Source organism: Lathamus discolor, chromosome 3 (assembly GCF_037157495.1).
Source record: "Lathamus discolor isolate bLatDis1 chromosome 3, bLatDis1.hap1, whole genome shotgun sequence".
NCBI lineage: Eukaryota > Metazoa > Chordata > Aves > Psittaciformes > Psittacidae > Lathamus > Lathamus discolor.
Genome location: NC_088886.1, coordinates 104098188 through 104124170, shown reverse-complemented (window position 1 = coordinate 104124170; position 25983 = coordinate 104098188). Strand labels below are relative to the sequence as shown.

General features: G+C 38.4%; 1 protein-coding gene across 2 annotated transcripts in view; it reads left to right on the top strand.

The window, feature by feature from the left end:
- Positions 1-25983, top strand: part of JMJD1C (jumonji domain containing 1C) — a 164281-nt gene that overhangs the window by 35687 nt on the left and 102611 nt on the right. For both annotated transcript variants that reach the window (XM_065670935.1, XM_065670934.1), the window contains exon 2: positions 19919-20083. In XM_065670935.1, the coding sequence (XP_065527007.1) occupies positions 19919-20083 (165 nt within the window). The remainder of the gene's footprint in view (positions 1-19918; positions 20084-25983) is intronic.

Genomic DNA, 25983 nt, shown 5'->3' with positions numbered 1-25983 from the left:
GAGGCAGCCTATGGCATCCCTCCTTCCGAGAGTGTAAGTAAATGGCAGCTGTTGTGGAAAAAGGGCAATTGTTTTGAGAGGTTCTCTGGAGAGCATTAGTTTTCATTCTCTGAAGCACCATGGGAGAAAATTGCTGCTAAATCTAGATTTCTTCTTATAGCCTCTCCGTTTCACTAAAAAAGCTGTAAGATATTAATCTTAAATGTACATACATGGAGATGATTTGGGGAGCGGTTGTGGTAGCGCATATTTAAAGAACGTTTTACGTCCTTTGAACTAGTGAACTTTTGAGAATTTTCTAAAAAAAAAAAAAAAAAAAAAATAAAATCCATTCAGTACTGGGTGAGTAAGTGCTGTAATTCTGTAGGGCATAACTGTAGTTATGCAGGATGAGAAGCTTTAAATCTTAGGTTGAAGTACTGAACTTCTTCCCAACCTTTTGAAGCTAGGGTAGTGTCTATCTAAAGGTGACCTACTTGTGCTTTTTTTGCATTAGTCATTCATTGTACAGCTCTTTTGGAGGCAGCATGTAGGCATTTTTGTTTCCTTTCTTCCCTCTGCTTAATAAGTAAATTTGTGACTTCCATACTACAGTTCATTCACAGGTAGAAGGAGACATTGTGACTCGGGTGTGTTTCTGAACGTTGCTGTCCAGGACTTCAATAATTTGCTTCTCAGTGTATTCCCTAAGAGCAGTGTGTGACCCATGTCACAGGGTAAAGTAGAGCAAGCTGACAAGGCTCTGGATGTGCACTGCAGTTCAGAGCAGATGTTCTTAAGCTGGGCTTTAGCGCTTGTACCCACTGTTACATGGAGTTCAAAGTAAATGCTTTGGCAGTTAGCATGCACTCAAACCTGGTCTTTACAGATATTCTAGTTCACTTCCAACATCTCTTTTTATCATTTTTTGGGTAACATCCAATCTGTACACTAAATGAGTAAAGGTAGTGTAGGTGCATTCTGCATGTGCAGTTTACATTTATCGGGCACTTGGTATCTTACTGTTGTTTTGTGGGGTTAATACTACATAATCAAAAACACCTCTGGCAACTGGCATTAATGGCTTAAAACCTCTCCAAGGTAGAGGTGGATCTACATGTACTAGAAAGCTGTTTGGTATCTTTTCCAAAAGTAAATTCTGCTGACTGTTTATGATACAGTTCATTTCAGTACCAAGAGCTAAGCATGCCGTTGTCTTTCCTTCTGTAAAAGTGTAATAGGAATGCCAGGCCAACACATTCCAGCACTTGTGTGTGTAGATGTATACTAATGTAACTCATTTTGATTCATATATATTCTATATTCCCATCTAGCCAGGCTGCTGCTTGAGTACGTTATTTGTTTTAAATAAAACTTCTGCTTAGGTACAGTAACACAATTGGCAATGTCTGCATATAAATGCACCCAAATTTTGCAAGCTGTCATGGGTATAGGATATTACTGATCTGTGATCTTTGTACTGAGTTGCCATTGAAGCATATGTTCTTATGGCTTCTTTCCTTATGGGAAATAAGCTGCTTCTAAACATGCTTTGAAGAAACCTTTTTGTTGTGGCAAGTTGTACAGACCTGATGGAAGAAACATAGAGCGTGATAGGTACTTTTATTGGTCATTGCACCCTTCCCTAAAGAATCTCATGCAGATGTTTGTTCATTTTTTTGGCTTCTTTTGAATTGAGAGATGGTTGAATGACTGAAAGTTGGGAGACAGCTGGATATTTATGGGCATTTTGGGGGCTGCTTTGTTTTTAATGTATGACAAAACTCTATACCCCTAAGCGTCCCACAAAACTGGGATCAGTCCAAACACTGACAGCTAGATGTGGCAAGAAACTATCATGAAAAAACATTGCTTAAAGGAGCTGAAGACATTTTTCAAAGATAAAGTAGAACTAGTATGGAGAAATAACTGTCTCCTTGAAATACCATGGAGTCCTATTGCTATTGAGCTTTAATAAAATAAATAAAAAAATACTGAAGGGTGTTTCCTTTGAGAGACAAATTTGAATTCGATTTTAGTAACTTCATTTCTGTGTCTCAGATACGACAAAGTTTTATTGCACTGTTAAAACTTTTGGGTAGGTATTTGTAGAAGCAGCTTATGCTTTTGTTGTTTTGCCACTGCCATCATGAAACATCACTTTCTATTGAGTCTGGTCTTGCTGAGGAAGTGCTGGTCCCTTCTCCCATGTATGAAACTGCTGTACAGTCCTCTCCTTTCACACAGGATAATAACTTTCTCTGACCCACGGGTAGTACAGGTTCTGGGTGTGGTAGTTTCACTCTGATGTTTTGGGGGAGTGTTCCCCCTGCAAGGACTGAGGTTCACCTTGGGCACTGGAGTTGAAAGGCCATTTGGTAGCTGTGTTCCAGCAAGGAGAGCTGGAGTTTGGGAGCAAAGCTTCAAGCACTGCAGCATTGTGCAGTGTGGGCTGCAGCAAAAGGCTGTCAGCTGTGAGGTGGTGTGATTACCTAGCAATAACTGTGGGGTTTTAATTGGATATTGCCTTATTCAGGACTGCCCCACAACCACACCATTACTGTATTAGCTGTTGAGTTAGGAGGATAGCAGAATATTTCTGCTGAACTTACTGGAATGTCTGCTGGCTTCTGCTTCCTTTTTCTTATCTGCAGTGGCTCTGAAGTTAAAATGAATTTTAACACCATCAAAAAATTATAAAACATGTGTAAAGTTGTAGTTTGCAAATCGCTTAGTGACATACCCCCCAAAAAAGTCCCTGAAATTCCATCGGATTGCTTTTTTACTGTCCTTTCTCTCCTGTGTGCAGAAGGCTTTTCTTGTAAATCAATACCAGATTGTGCATATATGAAATAATGTTTTATCTGTAAAAATAGAACAAGCTCAGCTTTTCAGCAGCATCAGAATCGATCATTTATTTCTATTGTGTAGGCTCTTGCTAAAGCGTTTGGTTTTATGGTGTGTGATAAGCTGTTGAAATATATAGCATGTTGTTTTTAGCAGGAGCCAACAATTCCTTAATCTGTTAAAGTATTGGGGCTATATTTCTGAGAATGCTTAGTAAGGATTTTAGGGTAGAATTTTGTGATTTCAGGCTGCTTTTTAACACTAAGATCTTGGTTTTTAGAACTTGGTAGGAGTGAGGTTTTTTTGCAGTTACTGAAACAAAGGCATCAAATCTGTGAATATTCAGTTTCCTGAAACTTGTGGTGATTAACACATAAATATAACCTCCTTTTGTTTAAATAAATATTATATTAATTTTCCTCTTTGTAATGTTTGTCTGTGTGTGGCATTGGCTGCATACTGTTTAACAATGCAGAAAAATGGGTTGGCATTAAGAAACTCTCCTATAAAAAGCAAAACTAGAATAAATCTTTACAACCATTGCCAGGTAGACGAGTACTGCGTGGAGATGGAGCAAAGACATTGCTGGCAGTGTTTTGAAGGATTTCAGGCTGAGTTTCTTTGCTTATGTAAAACAGTGGTCTTTGTTTGGCACTTCCAATGGTGCTGGGAGTGTTGTGTAGCTTCATTGATTGGTTCCATGCAGTGGAAATCTGACCTTTAGCAGATGTTTGAGAAATTGCCAGCATTCAGAATGATCAGCAGACTAGACAGTTTTTTCCTTGTTATGTCGATGAGAACTTCCATTAGATTAGTAACGTGCGTGACAATGTTAAGCTTTTAAATTATTAGTAAACTTTGTGAAACAAGGCAGATTTCCCTGCAGTGCAGAGCTGCATCAAGTCATTTGTTTTCTTACATACACAGTTTTGATAATTGGTGAGCTAATACAAATATTTTGATAATTTAAGTGGTGTGGATTTTTATTTTTATTTTTTGGTAGTAAAGACATACAGATTTTAACTAAGTTTTGATATGTCTGTATTTTTTTCAAAAGGTCAGTTTTAGCATGCTGTTACAGCATCAATTTGGGATAAATGCTTTCAAACAAAAAAAGAACAAACTTAAATGGGCTGGGGAGGGGGAGGCAGCAGTGAAACATATCCCATCTGGAGCGTTTGGTTTGGAACAGGATGTTGCATGACTCCATGTGAAGTCTGCTCTCACGAACAGTATCCTAAGTAATATAGGAGATTCAGCTGCTTAGTGGTGGGAGTTTAGCATGAAACGAGGTCTGTTTTTCTCAAACTCCAACGGTTAGAACTACAGGAAAGAGGTGGGACTTAATAAGAGATTTATGTGATGAATAACTCAACAACACCAGCAGTTGCCAGATTAAACCCTTTCCTGCAGGTGCTGGCTTTCCTCAGAGCTCTACAATTGTTTTTCAGTGTGTTGCATGTGGGAAGAAAAAGTATGTAAAGATTATAGGTTTAATATAAAAAAATACCACGACTAAGTTGCCTGTTTCTGGTTTTAAATTTAAAAATCAAATAATTGCAAAAGGGTTGATCTTGTCTTGGTTTTAGATGTCTTGCATACTTACATGCTTTTGTTGGGGAGAGATGGTGGGGTTTTTTTAATGGATATCTTGAGTGCAGAAAACATGTTAAGAAATCATCCTGTACCAAAAGCTTGGGGTAGTCTTAGCAGAACAACTAGTCCTGCCAGTGAGGACTCCCAGGCAGAATGTATCCTGTAAATACATAGGTTTTTTTAATCAAGGTTAGGAAGGAAGGAAGGGATGTGGTGATAAGAGAAGCCACACACATTAGAAAGCCTGGAAATCTTTGCCCTTTGGTCTCAGTGCTCAAGAACACTTAATTTTTCCAGTGCTGTGGAACTTGTCAGGTATGTTTCTGTATTTTTATGATTCCCATGAATTTGTCCATCCAAAGAGAGAGACTGAAGAATGGGTTTTAGCTGTGGCATTCAGACCTCCTCCTTTTTTTCCATGCAGTGACTGGGGAATAAAACATCTTGGTCATTCTGGTTTTGTGGGAAGTGAAATGCATGGGAGAAAAACATGACCTTTTTCTTTTTTTTTTTTTTCTTCCTTTCTTCCTTTCTTTCCTTCCCTCCATGCAGTTAGTTTTCATACATACACTGAACAGAAATACTGGTATATATATTTGTTTGTAATGTTGTTTGAAGTGTATCACAGTTGCACTATTGCAGGCCTTGGCTATGCTTAGTACTTTTAATAGATTACAGTGTGCAGGGTATTTGTATCACAGTGAAATAAATGTACCAAAAGCTGTGAGAAAGCCAGTAATGAACATTACTTTCAAAAGTGTTTGTTGTGTATTCTTGTAATTTATTGCAGTATTAATGTTTGTTGGCAGTAGAAGATAGCCATCTCCTTCTCACATTTTTGCCTTGGATGCTAAGTGCAGTTTCATATGAATATCAATTGTTACTTTCTCATTCACAGTACCTTTATTTTAGCACAAGGTATATTATACATACAATTTACAAGGAAATGAGACATTAGAAAAAACATCCTGATCTTAAGTAGTCCGTACAGTGAAGCAGAAGGCATTTGGTAAACCAAGGTAGAAAATTTAGTTGTCATTCCCTGGTATGCTTTGAAAACAGATTGCCTTCTTTATCAGTGAATACTTCCTTATCTTACACTACTAAGAGTTATGCAGCTGGTGACTCCTTCAGTCAAAAATACCTTCTTACAGTGTGTTCATTTTCCTGAAGGGAGCACTTGTGTCCTAAACCTAAATAGTAATTTTGTTGCTCATTCCCAAGGGGATTGGGAACAGCGATGAGGCGAGTATGCTGTGTCTTGCATTGATATATCATAGTACAGTAAAATTGTCAAACGCAGTTTCACTCAGGGAAGGCTGTGGTTGCTTGAGTTACCTCTGGATGTCATAAAGGCCCTACTTAGTTACTTGAATTTTTTCCGGAAGTCTTCCCGTAGGTGTACAGTCGATTGCAGTTCATGGGGTTTTTTGTTAGTTTTCAAGATGTTTCCTCATTCACAAAACTTGAAGTGGATTTTAATCAGAATCTTTAAAATGTATCATCATAAGCAAGTGGGTTTCTATAGCAAATATTAATGCACTTAATCTAAGTTTAAGTGATAATCACAATTACAAAGAGCTCTTTAGAAAATAAACTTGCAAATACAGAATGAGTGCCAAAAAAATTGGGAGAAGTTATTCTGCAGTTCTTTTCTATAGCAGTGATTGATTTGGGGGATCTTAATCAGCAAGATGCTAATGGGGAAATAAAGGGGGGAAAGGAGGAGGTGAAGAGTACCAGTCCTTGCATTTGTGCTTTAAGCTTAGTATTTTATTTGTCCAATTCCATAAAGGATTTAAGTAACTTTCATAAATATCTGAGTCAACACATTAGAAGCATTTATCATATGTATCATTTCTAGAATTAGAAGCTGCCTAGCACGTACAGCAAACTTTTGTAGTGTCTCAAACTTGCACAGATGGTGAGCAGTTCTGAATTAATGCTTTGTTATTGTCTGCAGCATTCATTTTGAATTGCAGGAGGACTTTTTTTCTTAATCCCAGGCACAGTCCTTTATAGTTACAGCCTATAAAATCATGGTGCATAAACGTTCTTTTAATTCATTATAATCTTTAAAATGCCATTCAAAAATATTATTCTTGCTGTTGTGACAGGGGATGTCTGTCTGAGTTTTTCACTAGTAAGTTACCCAGAGATAGCTGATGCAGTAATTAAGGTTATTCACGTGGTTCATTAGGCAGCTTTTGATGTATACTCATTGCCACTGTTTTGTTCTTCTGTCTTCTGGGCTTAAGCCTTAAGGGTTTGATTGTGTTATCTGTTGCATCTATTGTTCTCTTGGTGTTATCAATGGATCTATTGTTCTTCCTTAAAAAGAGCTTTTCAGGAAATTACTAGGAGAGCAGAAAATGCATAAAATTACGCTGTCTTCATTTCTTTGTTTGAGTTGTGCATCTGAGACTTGTAGGACACTTTCTAATTAAAAAGAAAAAAATCCCCACAACAACAACAACAAAAGGGTATGCTGTAAGCTTTTTTTTTTTTTTTTTAATGCAATCAAGGTACAACTCATCAACGTTTCTCTGTAGTTTGGAGAGTTGTGGTACCGAAATATATTTGTTAATACTTAAAATATCAAAAGTTGAATGACCTTTATTCCATACTTCAGAAATTTTGCTGCAGGATGAAAAATAACATTAGATGAGCGAGAAAAAGTGTATCTTCTGAGAAACACTAGTAGACAAACACATTGAGGGTTTTCATGTATGTATGGTGAATGATTTCTGTAACCTGAAGTGCTTTCCACCCCTGTATTCCTGAAGCTTTTATGCACCAATAGTTCTGTTTATTTGCAGCAGTCCTCTGTGCTGTATCCCTAGCAGCAGCAGCAGCAACAGCAAAGTGGGTAGCTGTTCAGAGCAGCAGGTTTGTGTTGTAACACCTCAGTGAAAAACCGCTGTCACTAGATCTCCATCACATTTAGTATCATGTAAACATATAATCTCAGTTCCAAAAGAATTTGTGGTCAAAGCTAGCAACACTGGGTTGAAATGATTGTCTTCCTGTTCTAGAGTATTCTAGAGTATGGGTGCTACAGCAGCTAGAGATTGGGAATTGCCTGCTTCGTGAACAGAGTGCAGAAAATCCCAGTTCAATATCTATGGTCTAAAGTTTAGCATGGGGGTGTTTTTGTTCTTGTGTGTTGGGTTGGTTTTTTTTGTTTGTTTGGTTTGTTTTTTTGGGTCTTTTATTTTTTTACCACAAACAAGCAAGTATTAGAAGACTTTTGAAATACACTGACTAAAGGTAATTGTTTGGTTAAGTTGGGACCAAATTGTGCATGTTACTAATGAGTACTCATTATGGCAAAGAAAAGAGGTTGAGAACCTGGCAGGATGTTTCCTGATGTCTTGTTGGCTCATATGTGTCACCACCCTGGTTCTTAATCTCCTCTGGCCTTTAGTAATACTTGGAGATACCTCAGTTCAGTGTTAGAATGAACCTTGATCCCAGTTTGTCGACATTTATGCACTGGTGTACTATGAACTGTAATGACCCAGTTCTTCTCTATAAAGTCTAGCCTTGCAATTTGGTATCAAGCAGAAAAATAAAGGAAGATCATGTATACCTGGGAAGTTTAAATCCTTTGAAGCTTCACCCTGTGAGCACAGATTTTAGTTGTTTTTCTCTAACGCTGCAGTTGATCCACAGGGAAGGAACAGACTTCTGTAAGCCTTGTTTATGAATCATTTGTTAGCAGGTGTCTTCAAGCTTCTACCTACATCAGAGAGATTATATAAGAATCCATTTTTGAGTAATGACTCTCCAGTATGAAGTAGTAGATAAGGATCAACTATGTGAATGAAACAGAGATTTAGTTTCAAAGGAGGAGATAGAAACCCAAAAGCTGGAGTAGTAAGAAGTGGTCTCTGACTCAAACAACAAAGGAATAATTCAGCTTGCAAGATAGCACTGAATACAATTGCAACACTAAAGGAGAAGGTTTTAAGAATTCAGATTTCCAAAATTAAAACTTGGACACAACAGCAAAAGTGAAATACCTCTATGTCTTAGCTAGGAAGAACTTAAAAACTGTTCGCTTTTATTATACTGTTTAGAGGTGATTTAGGCAGGACTAGGAGAAATAGTTTATAGACTGTTTATAGGTAACATGTTAAGTAAAGGAAAGAGAACAGCAAATTACTGTTAAGGAAGTGAGATGTTCTTCTCTGAAAAGAGATAAGGCTTTAAAGTAATTGATACAGTAAAATAACTTCCCATCTCCAATATTCTAGTCCTCTTACAATGAAAAACAACTGGAAAATACTGTCCAACATTTTAGTGGATAATCCATGAAGTAGATAAATATTTTGCTAAATTTCTTTTGACTTTCAGGATTCTTGTTTTGATGCTTTTGAAGATTTTTTTTTTTTATATATATATAAGTATTACAGTTTTCTCATGTTCTTGATTAAATTTGTTTGATTGGCTTGTTGCTTACGGTTGAAAATGTTGGTTATAAGCGCAAAAGTTGCATTTCTGTCAGTAGTTGATAATTATTTATAAAAAATACGATGTACTGTCTCTTTTTGGTAGATGAACTTTTCTCTTGGTTTCCTGATTACTCTTTTAATATTTTTCCACAGTTCTCTTGATTCCTATAAGCTGATCAAAGAACAGCAATGAATTATGAAAGGTTATCTGATTGGATTCTTGCTGTTGGTAGTAACTAGGCCTTGAGAAAATGTCTCTGGTAGAAAAAAAATCTGCTGACCAGCTTCTTCTGGTGTTGTCTGTTGCTATGCTAAAGCTTTTCTGATGCCTTTTTGTTATCCCTGGCTTTAGCTGACAAAAAGGAAATTGTTTGTAAGCCCACTCCTGGTTTGTTTGGCCTGCTGTCCAGGGAACAATGTGGATACACAGAGCAGCTGAGAGGCACTTGGTGCATAAAAGATCATCTGGTTCCAGTCCTGCTGTCATAGGCAGGGCCATCTTCCCCTAGACCAGGTTGCTCAAGGCTCTGTCCAGCCTGGCCTTGAACACTGTCAGGGATGGAGCATTCACAACTTCCTCGGGCAGCCTCTTGCAGTGCCTCACCACCGTCACAGTGTAATGAATTTCTTCCATGTGTCTAACCTAAATCTTCCCTTCTTAAGTTTGTGAACCTATTGCCACTTGTCCTATTGCTACAGTCCCTGATGAGGAGTCCCTGTCCGCCATCTGTCTAGACCACCTTCAGACACTGGGAGGCTGGTTAGTCCTTTGAACCTTGGAAAGATGACTGTTGAAGATAGGAAAGTGGACTGTCTTGGTAGAAATGGAGGAAGTCCTGTGCTTTTAGCACTTCTATTGATTCCCTCAAGCAGTTGTTCAGGTTAGGGCTATTCAGCTGCAGTGAGAAATCAGAAAAACTCAGGTAATCATCATAGCTTCTGCTTATGTCCTGGTTGTCTCCTTAAGTTCAGACTGTCCCAGGAGAACTGAAATTGCCCTGTTTCCCCATGAGTGGCTTTACAGCCATACCTTGTCAGATGACTGGGTGACGTTTCCTGCCCTGGGGATGAGGAACAACAGCAAATCAAGGAAGTAATCTTCTCCTTTCAGTATGCACTTTAATTCAGCTTCCTGTAGTGCTGTGTGTCTGCTGACAACCTTGCTAGACAAACTTTATCTTCATAAACAAGCCACTGAAATATAAAAATTGACTGAAAGACATTAACATTTAACAACTAATAATTAGTATTTTAAATGGTCTTATCTCCATTCAGTTGTTTTAGTCAGATTTTCAAATATGAGAGAGATACAGATTTAAACCAGCATAATCTTTTTTGAAATGAGACTTAACAATAATGATTCCTTATAAAATGACGGATGTCGGTCTTTTCAGTGTGACATTGAAAAAGTGCATGTATGCACATGTGAATTGCTTTTAACTAGCTGTCTGAATAGCTAAATGGTTATTTTTAAGGAACTTTTTGTTGTTGTTCTCCTTGTCTAAAGTCACAAATGTCTGATTCAAATACAAAATTCCCTCTTTTTAAATTGGGTATGTAGGCTTTCTCTAGTATGTATGCTTCTTAACAGTTGTTTTTAGAAATTCAGGTAAAATAAGAAGTTTCCTGTGTTGTGTGATGGCAAAGAGAATTCAAAACATGTTTGTTTTGTTTTTTTTTTTTCCAAGTCTTGAAGGACTGGGAAGTTTTTGAGTACGTGTATATTTTAACTAGTTGTTGCAATGTTTTAATAGTGCGTGCTTTCTTAAACTAGTCATTTCTATTTCTCATTTTGGATGAGTAACTTAGTATATTTTTGCCATGTACAACATTTTTAAAATGGGGCTGCTTGACTTCGGTTTCTTTTAAGTCCAGTACAGTCATGCTGTAATTTCTGGTTTGCATGTTGCTTCACTTTGCTGATAAGATCTGAGTTTGTGAAAAAAAAAATTTGCAAAACAGGTGTATCAAATATTTTATATGAACGTTATTGAAATAGGTTTTAAAATAAAATCTGGCGCTCCTATGGGTACCTTTTTATCAGAGACAAGCTCTTTACTGTGAGAATGGTGAGGCACTGGAACACGTTGCCCAAAGGAGTGATAAATAAATGCTCCGTCCCTGGCAGTGTTCAAGGCCAGGTTGGACAGAGCCTTGGGTGAGATGGTTTAGTGTGAGATGTCCCTGCCCATGGCAGGGGGGTTGGAACTACAAGATCTTAAGGTCCTTTCCAACCCTAACTATTCTATGATTCTATGAATTTTTGAGAAACTAATTTAAAACTCTAAATCGCATACAAGAAGGATGTCTTTTTTTCCCCCCTTGCATTTCAGTGTCATTTGTATTTTCTCCCTTTAGCTTTGTCTTTAGAATATGCATTTTAAATTGAGGGATGAAATACATGCATGTTTTAAATTTTGGGTTTTTTTTTATTTTTTCAGGGATGGTATTGGGGCATGTAAGTAGGAGGATTTTTTATTTTGTCGTCTTCCCTGCAATTTTACTTTGTACTACATGATGTGCTGGTTGCTTAGCAATCCAAGCTACAGACTGCAGCAGGCTGTTGTGATAATACTGGTATTTTTCTTTAGTTTTCAACCATTTTTCTCTGCATCTTTTTCTGCAAAAGCTGCTTTATTGTTAATACTCAAACATGAATTTCAGGGAATGCAGAATTAGGATTTGAAAATTAACCATAAATTGTACCTGTTCATAATTTCTGTGTTTATTCCTCAATAATGTATCTTGAGCCTACTCTTTGCTTTAAGTAAATGATTATTTAAGGCCTCTCTGTGTTTTTTTGTTTTTTTATGTTTTAAAGCTTGATGTGAGGAAGGTACCTTGATGATTCATGTTTATTGAAGCATGTATTTGCTACATCTGGTCATGTTTCCTCCTGCACCTGGCATATATTTCACGTGTTTTCCATCAAGTGTGTGTCTCTGGCTTATTCAGAAGCCTGTTGAGAGGGCATGGTTGTTCCTTGTTCTTCCATGTATGAAGTGGGTTGAGCAAGTTGGCATTTAAAGTACAGGCTCAGCTTGAGTGGGTCTGTCACTGTGTGTTTCGAGCAAGGATACAGGCTCCTTTATATAGTTTTATAAATCTAGAACAGGTGATCCTGAGTCTGCAGTTTTTTTTTTTCCTCAGTAACAAGAGTAATGAGAGTAGTGGTTTCGTAGGGCTTCTGTCTTTGTATTTCAGAGGAGTTATAGCTGGATGCTGTTACGCAGGGTCTGTCAGTGGTTTACAAGAAGTAAGTGTCGGTCCACTCCTGGACAGATCCAGAACCACTGTGCCAAAAAAAAAAAAGGTTTCCAGGCAGTTTTAAACCAACAGAGACTTAATACCCTGCATGTAATGAACTAGCCACCTTATTTTTCATACACTTCAACTTCCCAGGTTGTAACTGAGGAGTGCCTCTGCGATAATATGCCTATTCCATTTTCCTTTGAATAAAGAGAGAATTTAAGAGTAATGAGTATGACGTTTCATGGTAGTAGAGTGTGTCAAAGGCGTTTTAATCTTTGAGGAGCTGTCCTTTTGACTTCCACAGCTCATCTGAAAGTAGCAGGACTTTCCATTTAAGAGAAAATTAAATTTTTTACTACTAAATTTTTGTTACTATTTGCAAGCTCCACAAATAATCAAGACAGATGTCCAAACAACTGCATGTTTTTTAAGTGTTAAAATAGCATAAAATAATGAACATTACTAATCTGTCCCATCTTCTAAGGAGCTTTCAGTGGTCTTTCATGTAAAACATCTGATTTTACAGCTTTTTTTTTTCCCTAGTGCTCCAGAGTTAGATGCAGAGCTGGTGGATCTCTGAGGCAGGCTATTATGTTCTTTAAATGGTGGAAGAATTGTAAATGTCTAATTCATAAACTTTTATCAGTTTTGTCAAGAATACTTTCAGGGCTTCTAAAGACTTACTGTGGCACTGTGGGTGTCTACTCCCCCCTGCTAAAAACTATGCAGCACGTTTGTGTTTCTTTGTCAAGAGTAAGTACTCTTGTCTACAAATGCTAAGTGAAATTTTTGTACTTAGGAATGAATATGTCTGGTTTGCAGTAAAAATGCTAGCGATTTTAAAGAAAATGTGGAGGCAATAAACCTCATCTTTTAATCCTAAAGAATTTGATAGTTTAAGAACACTATATTGCCATTATTCCAGCTGTTCTGGGTGGTTTTAGGCTGTATGAACTGATGCCAGTGTATTTCCAGTGTATTTCCAAATACTCTTGCCTTTTTTTTTTTTCTGTATTGTTTTTCTTGAGTTTGTAAAGTGTAAATGTATGTAGCATTTCAATATATAAAGGAAAGGTACAGTGATTCTTTTATGAGTTCTTTTTAATGTAGAGTGACTATGAAATGCTGATGTGAAGGACTGGGGAAATTGGTAGCATAGAACAATATTGCAAGCCCTTATTAAACAGGAAACAGTGCTGCTGTCTTTGGTTGCTATTTCACCACTTTTCCATGCGGAAATGGGTTGCACTTGTATAACACAGTAATAATTTTACTGTGTGTAGCTGTTTTACTTTATAATAATTTGTGCTTTGATTGCATTTGATTAGTTAAAGATATATTTAGAAAGACTTGACTGCTGGGTAATGCCTGTTTCATCAAAGAAACAATTTGTAAAAACCTGAGAAGGCAAGGATATTTGGAACATGATGGAAGATTAAGTTTTATAAATTCACTCTTATTGGATCCATTCTCTGTGTACTTACAACCAGCTTTAGTTTATACCGGTTAGATATTTGGCAATAGCATCCATCTCAATAAGTAGATGGAAAAGTTTTTCGGACCCTAGTGTACTTTGTGTTAATTTTCAGCTACATACAACGCTAAAACAGCCCACCAAAGCAAAGCAAGCTGCTGGAGCTGTGTGGCATTCAGAACTCTAGAAACCTTCCTGGCAATTTCAAACTGCCATTGCTGCTGGTGGTGGTTTGGTTTGGGATCCCCAGACTTGTCACCTCCATCCACCTCTGTGGGCAGCAGGGGGAGGCACTGACTGCTCGCTTGGCTCCTTAGATTTTCTTTTCTGGAGGCAGGTTTTTCTCTCAAAACCAGGAAACTCCCAACACCCTTTTTACTGGGCCAGGAATAAACCATTCTTAAGTATCCTGTAAAATGTATGTACCTTAGAATTAAAGAGTGCATGTTGCAGTTTTCACTGGAGAATATGAGGAGGGAAGAACTAACTTGGACTTGCATTTTAATTTGCTGATTTGGGAATTTTGTCCTGACATCTTGTAATGTAGTTTCTGTGTCTCTTATTTATTATAAGTTGGAGGTATCAGGATTTTTTTTTCCCATCTCATCATGGTACCATGGGTTCTAAATACCAAACAGAATGCACCCCTTCAACTCCCCTCCCTCTGTGAAAGGTTTTATTTGTTGCTATTGAAACACACTTTTTTATACTTGTGTATTTTCAAGTAAATTTCTGCTAAATTACATGCAAGGTTTACATTCTTGTACTTACCTGGCCATCCATTACAAGGTTGGAAAATTGTCTCTTGACAACTAGTTTTTGATGCTTGATTGCATGCTAAGAGTTTTAGGTCTATCTTTAGTTAAACAACTTAAAAGACTTGAATTCCCCAGGTAATTTTTAGCACCGGAGTTTTCAGTTCTCAACTCTATTATAAATGGTGTCTAAAGTATATATGCATTATAATTGCCCATATTGTAATACTCTCTATCTTTCTTTTAATTTAAAAATCTTATGTATGAAACCCAGTGGGATGTACTCTGGTAATCATCCTCAAGTCAGTGGCCAGATTTGTGTTGGTGAAAAACTATCTGATATGGTACAAAGGTAGAAGTGTTTTTTCTTTGCCTTATTAAGAATATCTTAAGGCAGACTGCTTGATTTTTTTATTTTTTTTATTTTTTTTCCTTCCTAGAAATAAGTATGTTGCTAACAATCTTTAGGTGCTAAGGGGGAAACTGTATACTTCTCCCTTAGGAGAGAGAATTTGCATTCTGTTAAGTACAATTTAACAATTTATTATTAATTATATACAATTAGATAAACTTTCTGACATCTTGGGTTAAAAACTTAGTAAATAAATGCTATGCAGCACTCTATTTCCCTGTTACTAGAAATCACTTTGCCTTAAAATGATGCAAGTTTTTTCTTGTAGCTGTATTGCCTGGAGCTCTTGCCAGGGCAAACCTAACTTGAAGTCAGCCTTTGGGTTGTTAATGCTGCAGTTGTCTTCAGCACTAACCAGCCCAAGGGCAGCACATTGCCCTACTGTAGTGCTGGGAGGGTTAAGAACAGCATCCACCCCTTCAGGTGGTTTCAAGAAGGTGGATGGTGCATGGACTATGCTTTTCAGCACTGAGTCAAATGTGCTGGAAGTCAGCGTTGCTTTTGTGACAGTTTAAAGTGTTTCAGAATTTGTTTGGTCAGGCGTATTTATTTGGAGCAGAATTGACTGGAAAACTCTGGATCACAGTGCTGCATGTAGAGAATTTCACCATTATTGTTCTGTTCTGGCTTTGAAACAGCAATATTTTGTTGCAATTGTTTGGCACACTCCATTGGAAATAAATTTGTTGCCCTGCTTTACTTGGAAAAACATGCTAAAGCTTATGCTGCTTCCTGTTGGAAAATAGAGCTACAAAATTAGCACATTAATGCCAATTATAAATATAATATCATCCCAGTGGGAATTCGCCTTTTTATGCAAGTGAATGCATACGTGGTGAGAAGATTTCAGCCACACTGGGAACACAGACTTCTGTATAGCTGACAAGGCAAGGAAGCAGAATTTGGCCGAAACCTCTCAAAATCAACATTCATTCTTAGGGAAGCAAATGTTACAGAGTTTCTTGCTGTACAGAGTTTCATCAGTGAAGCAAGACAGATTAAATATTTTCAGCCTTTGCACTCCTTAGGGCGTCTGACTTTGGCTCTATATTTTATTTTGTTGGCGTAGGTTGCTGGATCGCTTCCTTTCCTTCTCCTCTCCCCTATTTACTCCCTTTCATAGGCTGTGCTGCTTGGGATATTGCTCTTCTCCATGCAGTAGGTCACTGTGCAGAGAAAGAGGAAAGCCTGTGTTCTTCAGAGGTTCTACTTGTTGCCTTAGAAAAATCCATCGTGGATGTTCCTGGTTTAGGTATTTCCTAACAAAAACAAAAAAAGAATGGGTGAAGGATTGAGCTCTGTTTTGTCTGTGTTGTTTCTGCCTTTCAAAAATCATCTGAAAAGCCAGCAGATAGTTAATAGACTTGGCATTGAAACCTGAATGTGGTGGAAGCTGGCAGAAGTAATTCCCAAGTAAGGTTGTGTGTGTATCATACTTGAGGAGGAATATGGTGCCCTGGGCAATGGCAGACTGGCTCTGCGCCACACTCTATTCTCCACTTTTCTTGGAACTGCTCCTTTGAAGATCTAATTATACAGTGCCAGGAGATTCTGCAGATAGCTCAGCAATAACTCCCACTGTCATTGCACCGGATTTCAGTTTATTTGGGGTGCAAAACTTGCACACAAACACTAGATTGTATCACAGATAACCACAAGTTTTGGCTAGTGTCCAGAAGATACAGCATGTTTTAGTGTTGCGGTTTCTAAACTGCTAACTGCAGTTTAGGTTTATCTGTGTTTTTCCAAATGTTTATTCACCCATTCCCCTTGCTGCCTCCTTTTCTTTCCTTTTTTAGGTTTTTTTGTTTTGTTTGTTTGTTTTTTGTTGTTTGCTGCTGTGTGAGGTCTTCCACCCTGTTACAGACTACCCAAATCAGCTGTCCTTCCAGGTAGTAACATGAAATTATTTCACCAGTCCAGAATAATTGAGTGGAATTTGCAGGAGGAGGGTCCCAGTGTGTGGGACAGTATCAGGTGTTTGATGTAGGTAGATGGTGTCCTTTTTCCTTCCAGAGAGAGACAGTATTTTTCCTTGTCTTCCTTTAATCACCAACATACTTGTAGAAGCTTTTTTTGTTTCCCTTGACATCCCTGGCCAGATTTATTCGTACTGGGTTTTCCTAACCTGATCTCTGGCTGCTCAGACAGTTTCTTTGTATTCCTCGCAAGCCTCCTGTCCTTGCTTCCACTGTCTGGAGGTTTCCTTTTTGTGTTGGAGTTTGTCCAGGAACTCCTTGCCTCCTGGTGTTTTTGTCCTCTTTGTTGGGATGCATCACTCATGAGCCTGGAGGAGGTGATCCTTTAATATCATCCAGCTTTCTTGGGTGCCTCTTCCCTCAAGGGCTTTATCCGATGGTACTCTACCAAGCAGATACATGCAGAGGCCAAAGTTTGCCCTCCTGAAGTGCAGGGCAGTGAGCTTGCTGCACTCCCTCCTTGCTGCCCTAATGATCTCAGACTCCACCATTTCATAGTCACTGCAGGCAAGGCTGCCCTAGAACTTCACATTCCCCACCAGCCTCTTGTTGGTGAGGACAGGGTCTAGCATAGCACCTCTCCTCGTTGGCTCCTGTATCACTTCGAGGTAGGATGTGCTTTCCTGTAAGTGCTTCAAAGCATTACTATATTTACCGTTAACTTTGTTTTCATTGAGAAATTATTATTCTGTAACCTTACTTTGTATTTTAAAATTAATTCATAGAAATTATTAAAAAGTGCTTTTTAATGGAGTGTGTCAATTTACAATTTTTAGTTTTGAGTTTTGTTTTCTACTTGCTTTGTTAAAATAACAGGCAATAGCTGTAATAATGAACTGTTGAGGTGAGAGGATTTTTTTATACAAACTGTTCCTATAAGGCAGATTGTAAAACCACCACAAAGACTAGCAGTAGTTTCTTGATAGTTCCATTGAGTGAAATGGGCGAAGGGAATAGGTAAAAAAAGTAGCTACATTGATGAGCAAGGTGATGCAGAGGCAGGGATCATAGAATCATAGAATAGTTAGTGTTGGAAAGGACCTTCAGATCATTCTAGTTCCAACCCCCCTGCCATGGGCAGGGACACCTCACACTAAACCATGTCACCCAAGGCTCTGTCCAACCTGGCCTTGAACCACTGCCAGGGATGGAGCATTCACAACCTCCCTGGGCAACCCATTCCAGTGCCTCACCACCCTCACAGGAAAGAATTTCCTCCTTATATCCAATCTAAACTTCCCCTGTTTAAGTTTTAACCCATTACCCCTTTTCCTGTCACTACAGTCCCTAATGAAGAGTCCCTCCCCAGCATCCCTATAGGCCCCCTGTGTAACTGTAATCAGCCAGGGTAATTGAAATGTCAGAGGAGTGGCAGCAGGCAAATGGCAGAAATTCCAGATGTCAACATGGTGAATCCAGAGGAAAAGCTCTGCCCTTGAGAAATAAAGAAGGAACAGTATTTAATGCAGACAACTGGTGCATACTCTACCTTGACCCAGTGATTAGGACCAGGAAGAAAGAAAATGCGTATTAAGATGAGATGTGAGATAAGATGCAGAAAGGCTGGTTGGCTGTGAATATGATACTGGTGACAACAGGTGTGCATGATGACAGGCTGGGTGTCATTAGCTGGTAGACATATGGCTGAAAAGGAGTCAGGTGTGCAGTGAATGATAGCTGTGGTTAGTCAGAGTAGTGAGCAGTGTGTGGAGGTTGGAGGGGGAAGTGGTGAAGTGGATAGACTGAGTGCTTTCTTTTCATTTGGACGAATTGTAAGTGGAGATACAATAATGGGGTGTCTAGAAGAAAGTAACCGCACAAAGTTATCTTCTTAATCTGATGCTTTAAAGAGGGTAGGGAGCAGGAAGGGAGTGTGTAGGAACAGAGTGGAAGTAATACGCGTTAAAAAGAGTGTAAGGTGAAAACTGGGATGATGAATTTTGATACAGGAATGAGAGTCTTGGTCCAGATTTAAGTTGTGTACACAGAAGGGAGAAGGACAAGATGAGAAGAAACACTATGTAGTGTACACCTTTGGAAATTGTGAGACAAAGTCTAGGTAAGGAAGTATGTTGCAGGCCTAAAATTAACCAGAGTTAGAAGAATATTTCTGTGACAGTGATCAACCGAAATCACTGTCACAGAAGGAGACAGAGGAATAAACTCCAGTTTCAGAAGTAGCTTTGGGTGTGACTGGGAGTTGAAATTCAGGAGAGTAGCAAAGCATCTTCCCTTCTCCAGTTTATGTGAAAAGCAGTGACTTTTTTTTTCTAAATAATGCTAGCTGTGTTTTTTTTTTTTTTCTTTGAGTTTTCTCATCTTTTGGAAAAAACCCTGATTGATTATGGTGACTGTTAAATTATAATTGTGAAATGTGATGGTTTTAGAGTTTTGTGTTTGCTAATGCAAATGGCTTTTGGATTTCAGCTCAGGTACCTTCTTCCCTTCACATGAGGAGACAGAAGGTTTGGTGTATTTAGCTTTGTGAATGCAGCTGAGTGAGGGTATGATTGTTCTCTTAGAATGTGTTGGGTAGAACTGTATAACCTACAAGACGGAGATGGCACAAGATCAAGTAGCTGCAAACTGGCTTCAGATTAATTTAGCTGGAAACAAAGTGTGGGTGGTTTGTTTGTTTTTTCAAGGACAGACATGGCAAAAAACCTGAGCTGCTTCTGTTAGGTGCTTTCTGTTGGGCTTGCTTATAGTAGCAGAGTCGGCAGGCTCAGGGTGTCCTTTCTGGTTCTGTTCCAAATGGCTTTTTTTCTTTTTTCCTGAAACAGTGTTCATTTGGTTGGTTTGTATTGCATGACAAGTATTTCAACTGAGAATGATAAGTATTCTTAAAACTTATTTACTAATATTTAAATAGCTTTACATATTACTGGAATGATACTACTGAACTACTTTGTGTTATACTTTTCATTCATGAGATAAGATACCCAATGTTAATGGCAGTGTTTCAGCAAATGTAACCTTCCTTTCTTAAGCACAAATACTTCTGTAGTGCAGGAAATAATTATATAATTTCAGTGCCATGATAGTAAAATGGGTAATACTAAACTCTTGCATCAAATTTAAAACATGTTTTCAAAAATGCATGTAGATGCACATGTGCTGTGTGTTTGTAATAATGTATGTCCTTTCCTGTTCTTAAATTTCCCCAGGTATATGTGGAATTTGATGACCTTGAATGGGAAAAGCGAGAATGGGTTAAAGTTTATGAAGATTTTGCAACCTTCTTGGTGGAGTACCAGCTGGTCTGGGCAAAAAGAAAGGACCCAAGCCAGACTCAGGGATCAAAGATCAAACAAATTCAATGGCCTGCATTGGTAAGATACTTGAGCAATTGCATTTACTAAAGTCTTTTAATCTCTTTCATTCTGTCCTTAGGAAACCATCTGGGTTACTTAAGTAGTGGTGGAAAGTGGTAAGCATAGAGGGGGATAAGGATAAGGAAGGAATAACAAAATACTAATAAAGCATGTTTGTGATGGGAGTGATGTGATAATAGTCACTCATCTTCTCTTTTGAATCAACATAGAGCACTGCAAAACTAGTCTCTTGAGTGACATAATAGAGCTAATGACACTTTACATAGTCAAAGCATCTTACAAATACAGACTTATCAGCACCACATCCTATTGCTCTGTGGAGGATTGAAACTAAGGTGAAAAATAAACCCTTACGCTTGTGATACCTTCTGTGTGGGAGCTGAGCATATCTACAATTCAGGTCAGAGTTCAGAAAGATGGGAAAAGTGAGCAAAGATGGATAAAGTGATAATTGCTCGCCTGGTGTATGAGACTGTTTATGACTCTCATTCTTTCTGGATTAATGCCCAAACATTAAAGCTGCTGAGAGAACTGCTAGGAGGTTATGTCTGATTTTGGCATGCCTTTAGATAGACCTGATGAATATTAAGGAGCTGATGAGATAATCTAATAAGCAATAAGCACATATTCTTTTTTTATCCAAAGAAACTAGTAGTGCTGTCAAAGCCTTCAGAAGAGCCAAATAGGTGATGAGTTTTCAGGAACCTACTATATTGGATGTTTGTGCTTTCTAGAGAGTTGGGGAAGATTTCTCACAGTGGCAGGTAAAAGGGAGCTCCAACAAATTTGTCAAAATGGTGAAGGAAATTCTTAGTGGAACTGATATTAAGCTTCGTATCTGTAACTTCAGACTTGGGGTTTTAGAAATTTGCAGTTTTAATAAATTAAGATGCTGGTGTTTTTTCCCTCTCTGGTCTTTAACTGTATCTGTGTTTCATTTAAATATTCTCTTCCTGTTCTTACCTCTGAGCACTTGACAGATTTTCTACAATGTTGTCACACGAAGCAGTCATTCTGAAGGTCATAAAGTGAGCTGTCCAAGAAAGTCTGGCAGGGAAAGAGATGCATAGATGCTTTAGATAGACTTAGCTCCTCTTCAATTAATATTCCTACTTGACTCACTTTATATGTTTGTGCTAATGCGCATGAGTAAAACAAACTAACTTTCTGGATGTACAGGCTGTTTCGTATATTTACCTGTACAGGCAAATTTTCTGCTTCATGTTAGTATATCCTTGAACCAAGAATTTTTAGTTGTAGGGAGTCATTTAATTAGTTCTTGACGTTACCCATCTGTCCTTGATTGCAAATGTATTAGCAACTTGGAACTTAATGTTTTTGTACTCTGTTATTTTACGTGCTTCTAATTTTGCCGTCTAGGGTAGAAACCCTTCTTGGGTTTAGAAGGGGTGTATTTCTAGAAAGAATTCTAGGCTGGCTGCTTATCCCATGCCCAGGTTAATAGTATGTCTTTGCTAATGTCTGAAAATGTTTTAGTCAAACCTCTCTCTCTGCAGAGACTTTTCCAAACTTGCGCTGGTCCAGCGAAAAGTAGAAACTTTTTTTCCCGTTCCATCTCCACCTTACAAATTCTTTGTTATTCTTGTTTTAATGTTTATGTTCTTGAGGTTGCTGATAGGTGTGAGAAGGGAGGGTTGCAAAAGATCTGCCTCCTGCTTTTACAGTTAAAATTGAGATCATGTAGTCCAAAGTGGGGCTTAAATGGCTTGTCAGGTCACAGTTTCCAGATGTTAGAGATGACAAGTTCTCAGCATTTGTACTTGGCCTGCCTACACAAATGTTCTAGCAATTGTTTTCTGACTCTAACCCTCTAGTCATCCATTCCAGAAAACCCATATTTGAGGGAAAGTGCGGATACAGGACATTAACTCTAGTTAGAGCAGATTACTTCCACAGAGACCTCCCAGACTTCTGCTTTATATCAGTAGCTGCACTGAGCACACCAGGCCTTGGGGAACAGGGATGGTGCTCAAATTGCCATAATACTTTTGGGTTTTATTTCAAGACTGCCTGAACACTCTGATGTTGTAGATGACCTCTCTGAGAGCATGAAAATTTAAGTGGTGGCGTGTTTGTTTTCTGTTTTTGTTTTTTCTTCCCTAAAGCAAGACTTCCTAAAAACGAGAAAGCAGGAGAAAAGGTGGTTAAAAAAAATCTCATTTGCTAAACAGCACATAGGAATATCTGCACTTCTATGTGAAAACCCGAATGTGGGTGTGATAATGCATACTTTTTGGAAAAGTTGAGTCGTGCTGTAGTTATTAAAGGAAAAGTCTCAATCTTTCCCATGCATGTGAACTATTTTGAAGACAGTTATTCGTGTACTTGGCTATCTTGTCTTCATATTAAATACAAAAATAAAAGTTTCTGGTACAGCTTTCTTTTGGATGCTAACATGTATGCAACAAAGCAATATTTAAGTACATTTCATGTAGTAGTTCCATAGGATCTTTGCTTTTATTGGAGTGAATGGAAAGTGCTTATTTATTTGGGTGGTTGTCACCTTTTCTTCTCTTCTTTGATTAACATGTTCTGTATTTACTGTATGGAGTTCAAACAAAGAAGGCTTGTTATTTCCTGTGGGGCCTTCTATGGGGAGACATCAGTTTAGTATCTGTGTACTTCACAATTAATGATGTCTTTTATTACTCAGTTGTGCGATACAGTGTAATCTCCACTTTATAAATGAAATAGACAATGCAAGTTGGTCATAGATGTTTGCTGTTTTAAAATGCCTAAGTATAGCTGTTACTGAAAGCACAGGGTCCATCGACCTTGTATAGCCGTGGTTTAAAGTTTTTAGGCTCTTATGTCAGGTGCTGAGAGGATGAAGAAACGATAAGTACCAACTCTTTCTCCTTGTTCAGAAGCTTGGTAACAGAGCAGGGATAGATTATCTCCTGAATCCAGTTTCTGTCATGATGAGATTTTCCTTTAGTAGCGTTCTTGCCTCATGCATGCCAAAGGTGCGAAGTTGTAAATGAGCCTGGAGTCATGTTGGCAGCAACATGCTTCAGTCGTATTAGAGTCACTCTGATGAAGTTGTCTAGCTACTTGTTCCGGGCCGCTGTGCAAGTCTTTGAAAGAGAGAGGCAGTGTAGTGCCTCACCCTGTCATGCTGTAATCAAATACTTCTTGTGAGGTGACTTCTTGGCTGCCCAGCTGACTGGGATAATTGGAAATCACCTTGCCTGTGGGATATTTACAAGCATAGAAGAGAAGACTATCTAGAAGTATAAAGAAATGGCAGTGGAGATAAGTGATGCCGGCATAAATGTAGCCTAAGTATTAGGGAACAGAGTGTTCGGTAAACAATGCTTGTGGCGTAATGGAGATACTTTACAGATGACAGTGCAGAAGAAAACTTATTGGCCAAAAGGGGTAGGCTTAGGAAAAAAATGTATGTATTTTTAAAACTTAAAAAGTGCAGGTAGTGAAAGTGAGTAGTATCTTTCCATGTTAAGGGATTAAGAAAAGTAGCCTAGATAAGGTGTTGAAATTGAAGGTGCCACCTTAGTTTGGTAAACACAGGGTAAGTGTGTGTCGAAAAGATTCAAAAAGAGGGGAGTGAATGGCTCAAAGTGAATGTATAGGAGAATTACCAACACCTCAAAAATGAGGCAGAATTGATTTGTTGACTCCTCAGGAAACAACTCCGAAGCAACAGAGATGATGGGATGGGGATTTTTTTAGGGGGAATAAATCTCCTTTATGTAGAAATAGTGTGGGTACTAGGATGTTAGAGATCAGTGATAAAATCATGCCTGCGATACACACAATTCAGTCTGAAGTCTTAGGAGTATAATAGTATCCCCTCAGCAGCCAAGGAGATAAAAATAAGTGTGTGGGCAGGGTGACAGGCTGGGGCAAGGTTGTAACATGGACAGAATAGAATGCTTCTGTGAGCTGTCAGTTTGAATTTAATTACTCTCTAGTTGCATATGAAAGTATCTAGAAGTAAAGTGTAGAGGGAGAAAAAGAGAGGACTAAGGACAGAAGCTGCTAGAGACAATTTAGAGAATAATAGAGTAATGTGGAAGAAAATCTAAGGTGCTAGACTAAATAGGTGAGGGCACCATGGTAGAAATGTAGCAGTACACTTTTTTAACAGCCTCAGCTATGTTTAAGACACGGGAAGGTGTGGAATGAGTGCATTTTCCTAATAATTTTGTTTGAGGAGGGTGATTTTGAAAACTTCAGTAATGTGCTGAAATTAAAATTTATTGAAGGTCTACAGACAGAAATGAAAAGCAGACATTTAAGAGAGGTATTTAAGAGGCATGTTCCATCATCTCAGAAAGAAAATAATGCAAGAAGGGTAACTGAAAATGCAATTAAGATTAAAGGTGCTTAAGATGGATAAATTATGACAATTTTGCACTTTCAGGAAAAGAACCTATGAGAATAATAGAGACTGGGAAGAAAAGGATTGGGACTGGTGATAAGGAAAAGTGAATGCATTGAATGGGAGTGTGCATGAGAAACTTCTGCACTTGCAACAAGAAAGGAATATTATAGAAGAGGGGAAGGAAAAGTATTACCTTATTGTGGCCTTTTCCTTTTGGAAGAAACTGACGTTATGCAGGGTAGATGTTAAAGGAGGCAACAGTTTGACTTGGTCTAATATGATGAAAGCCAAGACTTGGGGAAGGGTACATTTAGCTGGCATGGCAGAGTTGAGTGCCTTGGAAGATTACATGCAGGGGTCAAGGGTTCCCTGTGTTCTACTGGGAATGGCTTGTTTTGTTATACCTATAAATAAAACAGTGCTGCTTGTGAATTCAGTATGCATTCATATATAATAAATCAGAAGAATCTATACTAATTCTGTTGGTTTGAATATAGAGACTGTACTTGGCTTGACAAGGGTGAGTACTACAAAGCTAGCAAACAGATTTTCCCTAATGTCTCATCTAATACAAAGTTCTGCAATTACTGAATTGTTTCCAGTTTTGGTGCTGCCATACAGCATGAGCTGGTTCTCCTGCGACTGTGTATTTCTGAAGAGTGTATGTATAAAAACTAAAATACATTTCATGAGGAGATCCTGAATATGCTTGTCTCCTAACTTAGGGTAGTTGAAGGAGCTACTCCATCTTCTCAATAAAAAAGTGCCTGTTTGCCTCTTTCTTGGAACAAGTGAAGTCGTTGCTAAACCAGTGGCTTGAGAATGATCTTTCCTGGGACTCTGTCCAGGGCTCTGCAACAATATAGAGCTTTAGCCAGGCTTATAACAAAACCAGGGACAAAGAAAGGGTATTTGTTGGCAATGTCTAACTCTTTTCCACTGAGAATCTGGAGCTGATTTATGGTGGACAGTGCCAGTGGCACCTGTGGGACTGTGGGCCTTCAGTCTGACCATCATGCTAATGAGGAGGTCTTGCAGAAGAATGAGATGAGGTTTGTTCTGTGTGGTTGTGGGTGCGTTTGTTCCGGTTAGATGTGAATGAGGCCATATGTTCATGTGCTGACAGCTTGTTTGGGTATTTGGAGGTGAAATATAAAAGTGTTCATGGACACTTGAAGGATAGACTTGTCCTCTGACCTTACGTAGCCTCTTCCCCCCTCCCTCCCTGCCCCTCTGTCCCAGCTGTCAATTGCAGAATCATTTTGCTTGACTGGATTCTGGTTCAGCTGGCTTGACTGTGTCGGATTATAAAGCAAATACTTACAAAGTGCCAATTAATTGGCATTTGTGTCACAGTTAAAGAAGAAAGTGTACAGATTGAATAACAAGCTTCTATAGGGCTTCCAGAGATTCTTGAGACAAATCAAGTTCTTTATTTTTGGCATGATGATAGAAAGTAGAACAGGTCCCTTTTTCATTCCTGTTAATAATCCTGACTCTTTCACTCTTGCAAAGGATTTGGTTTTGT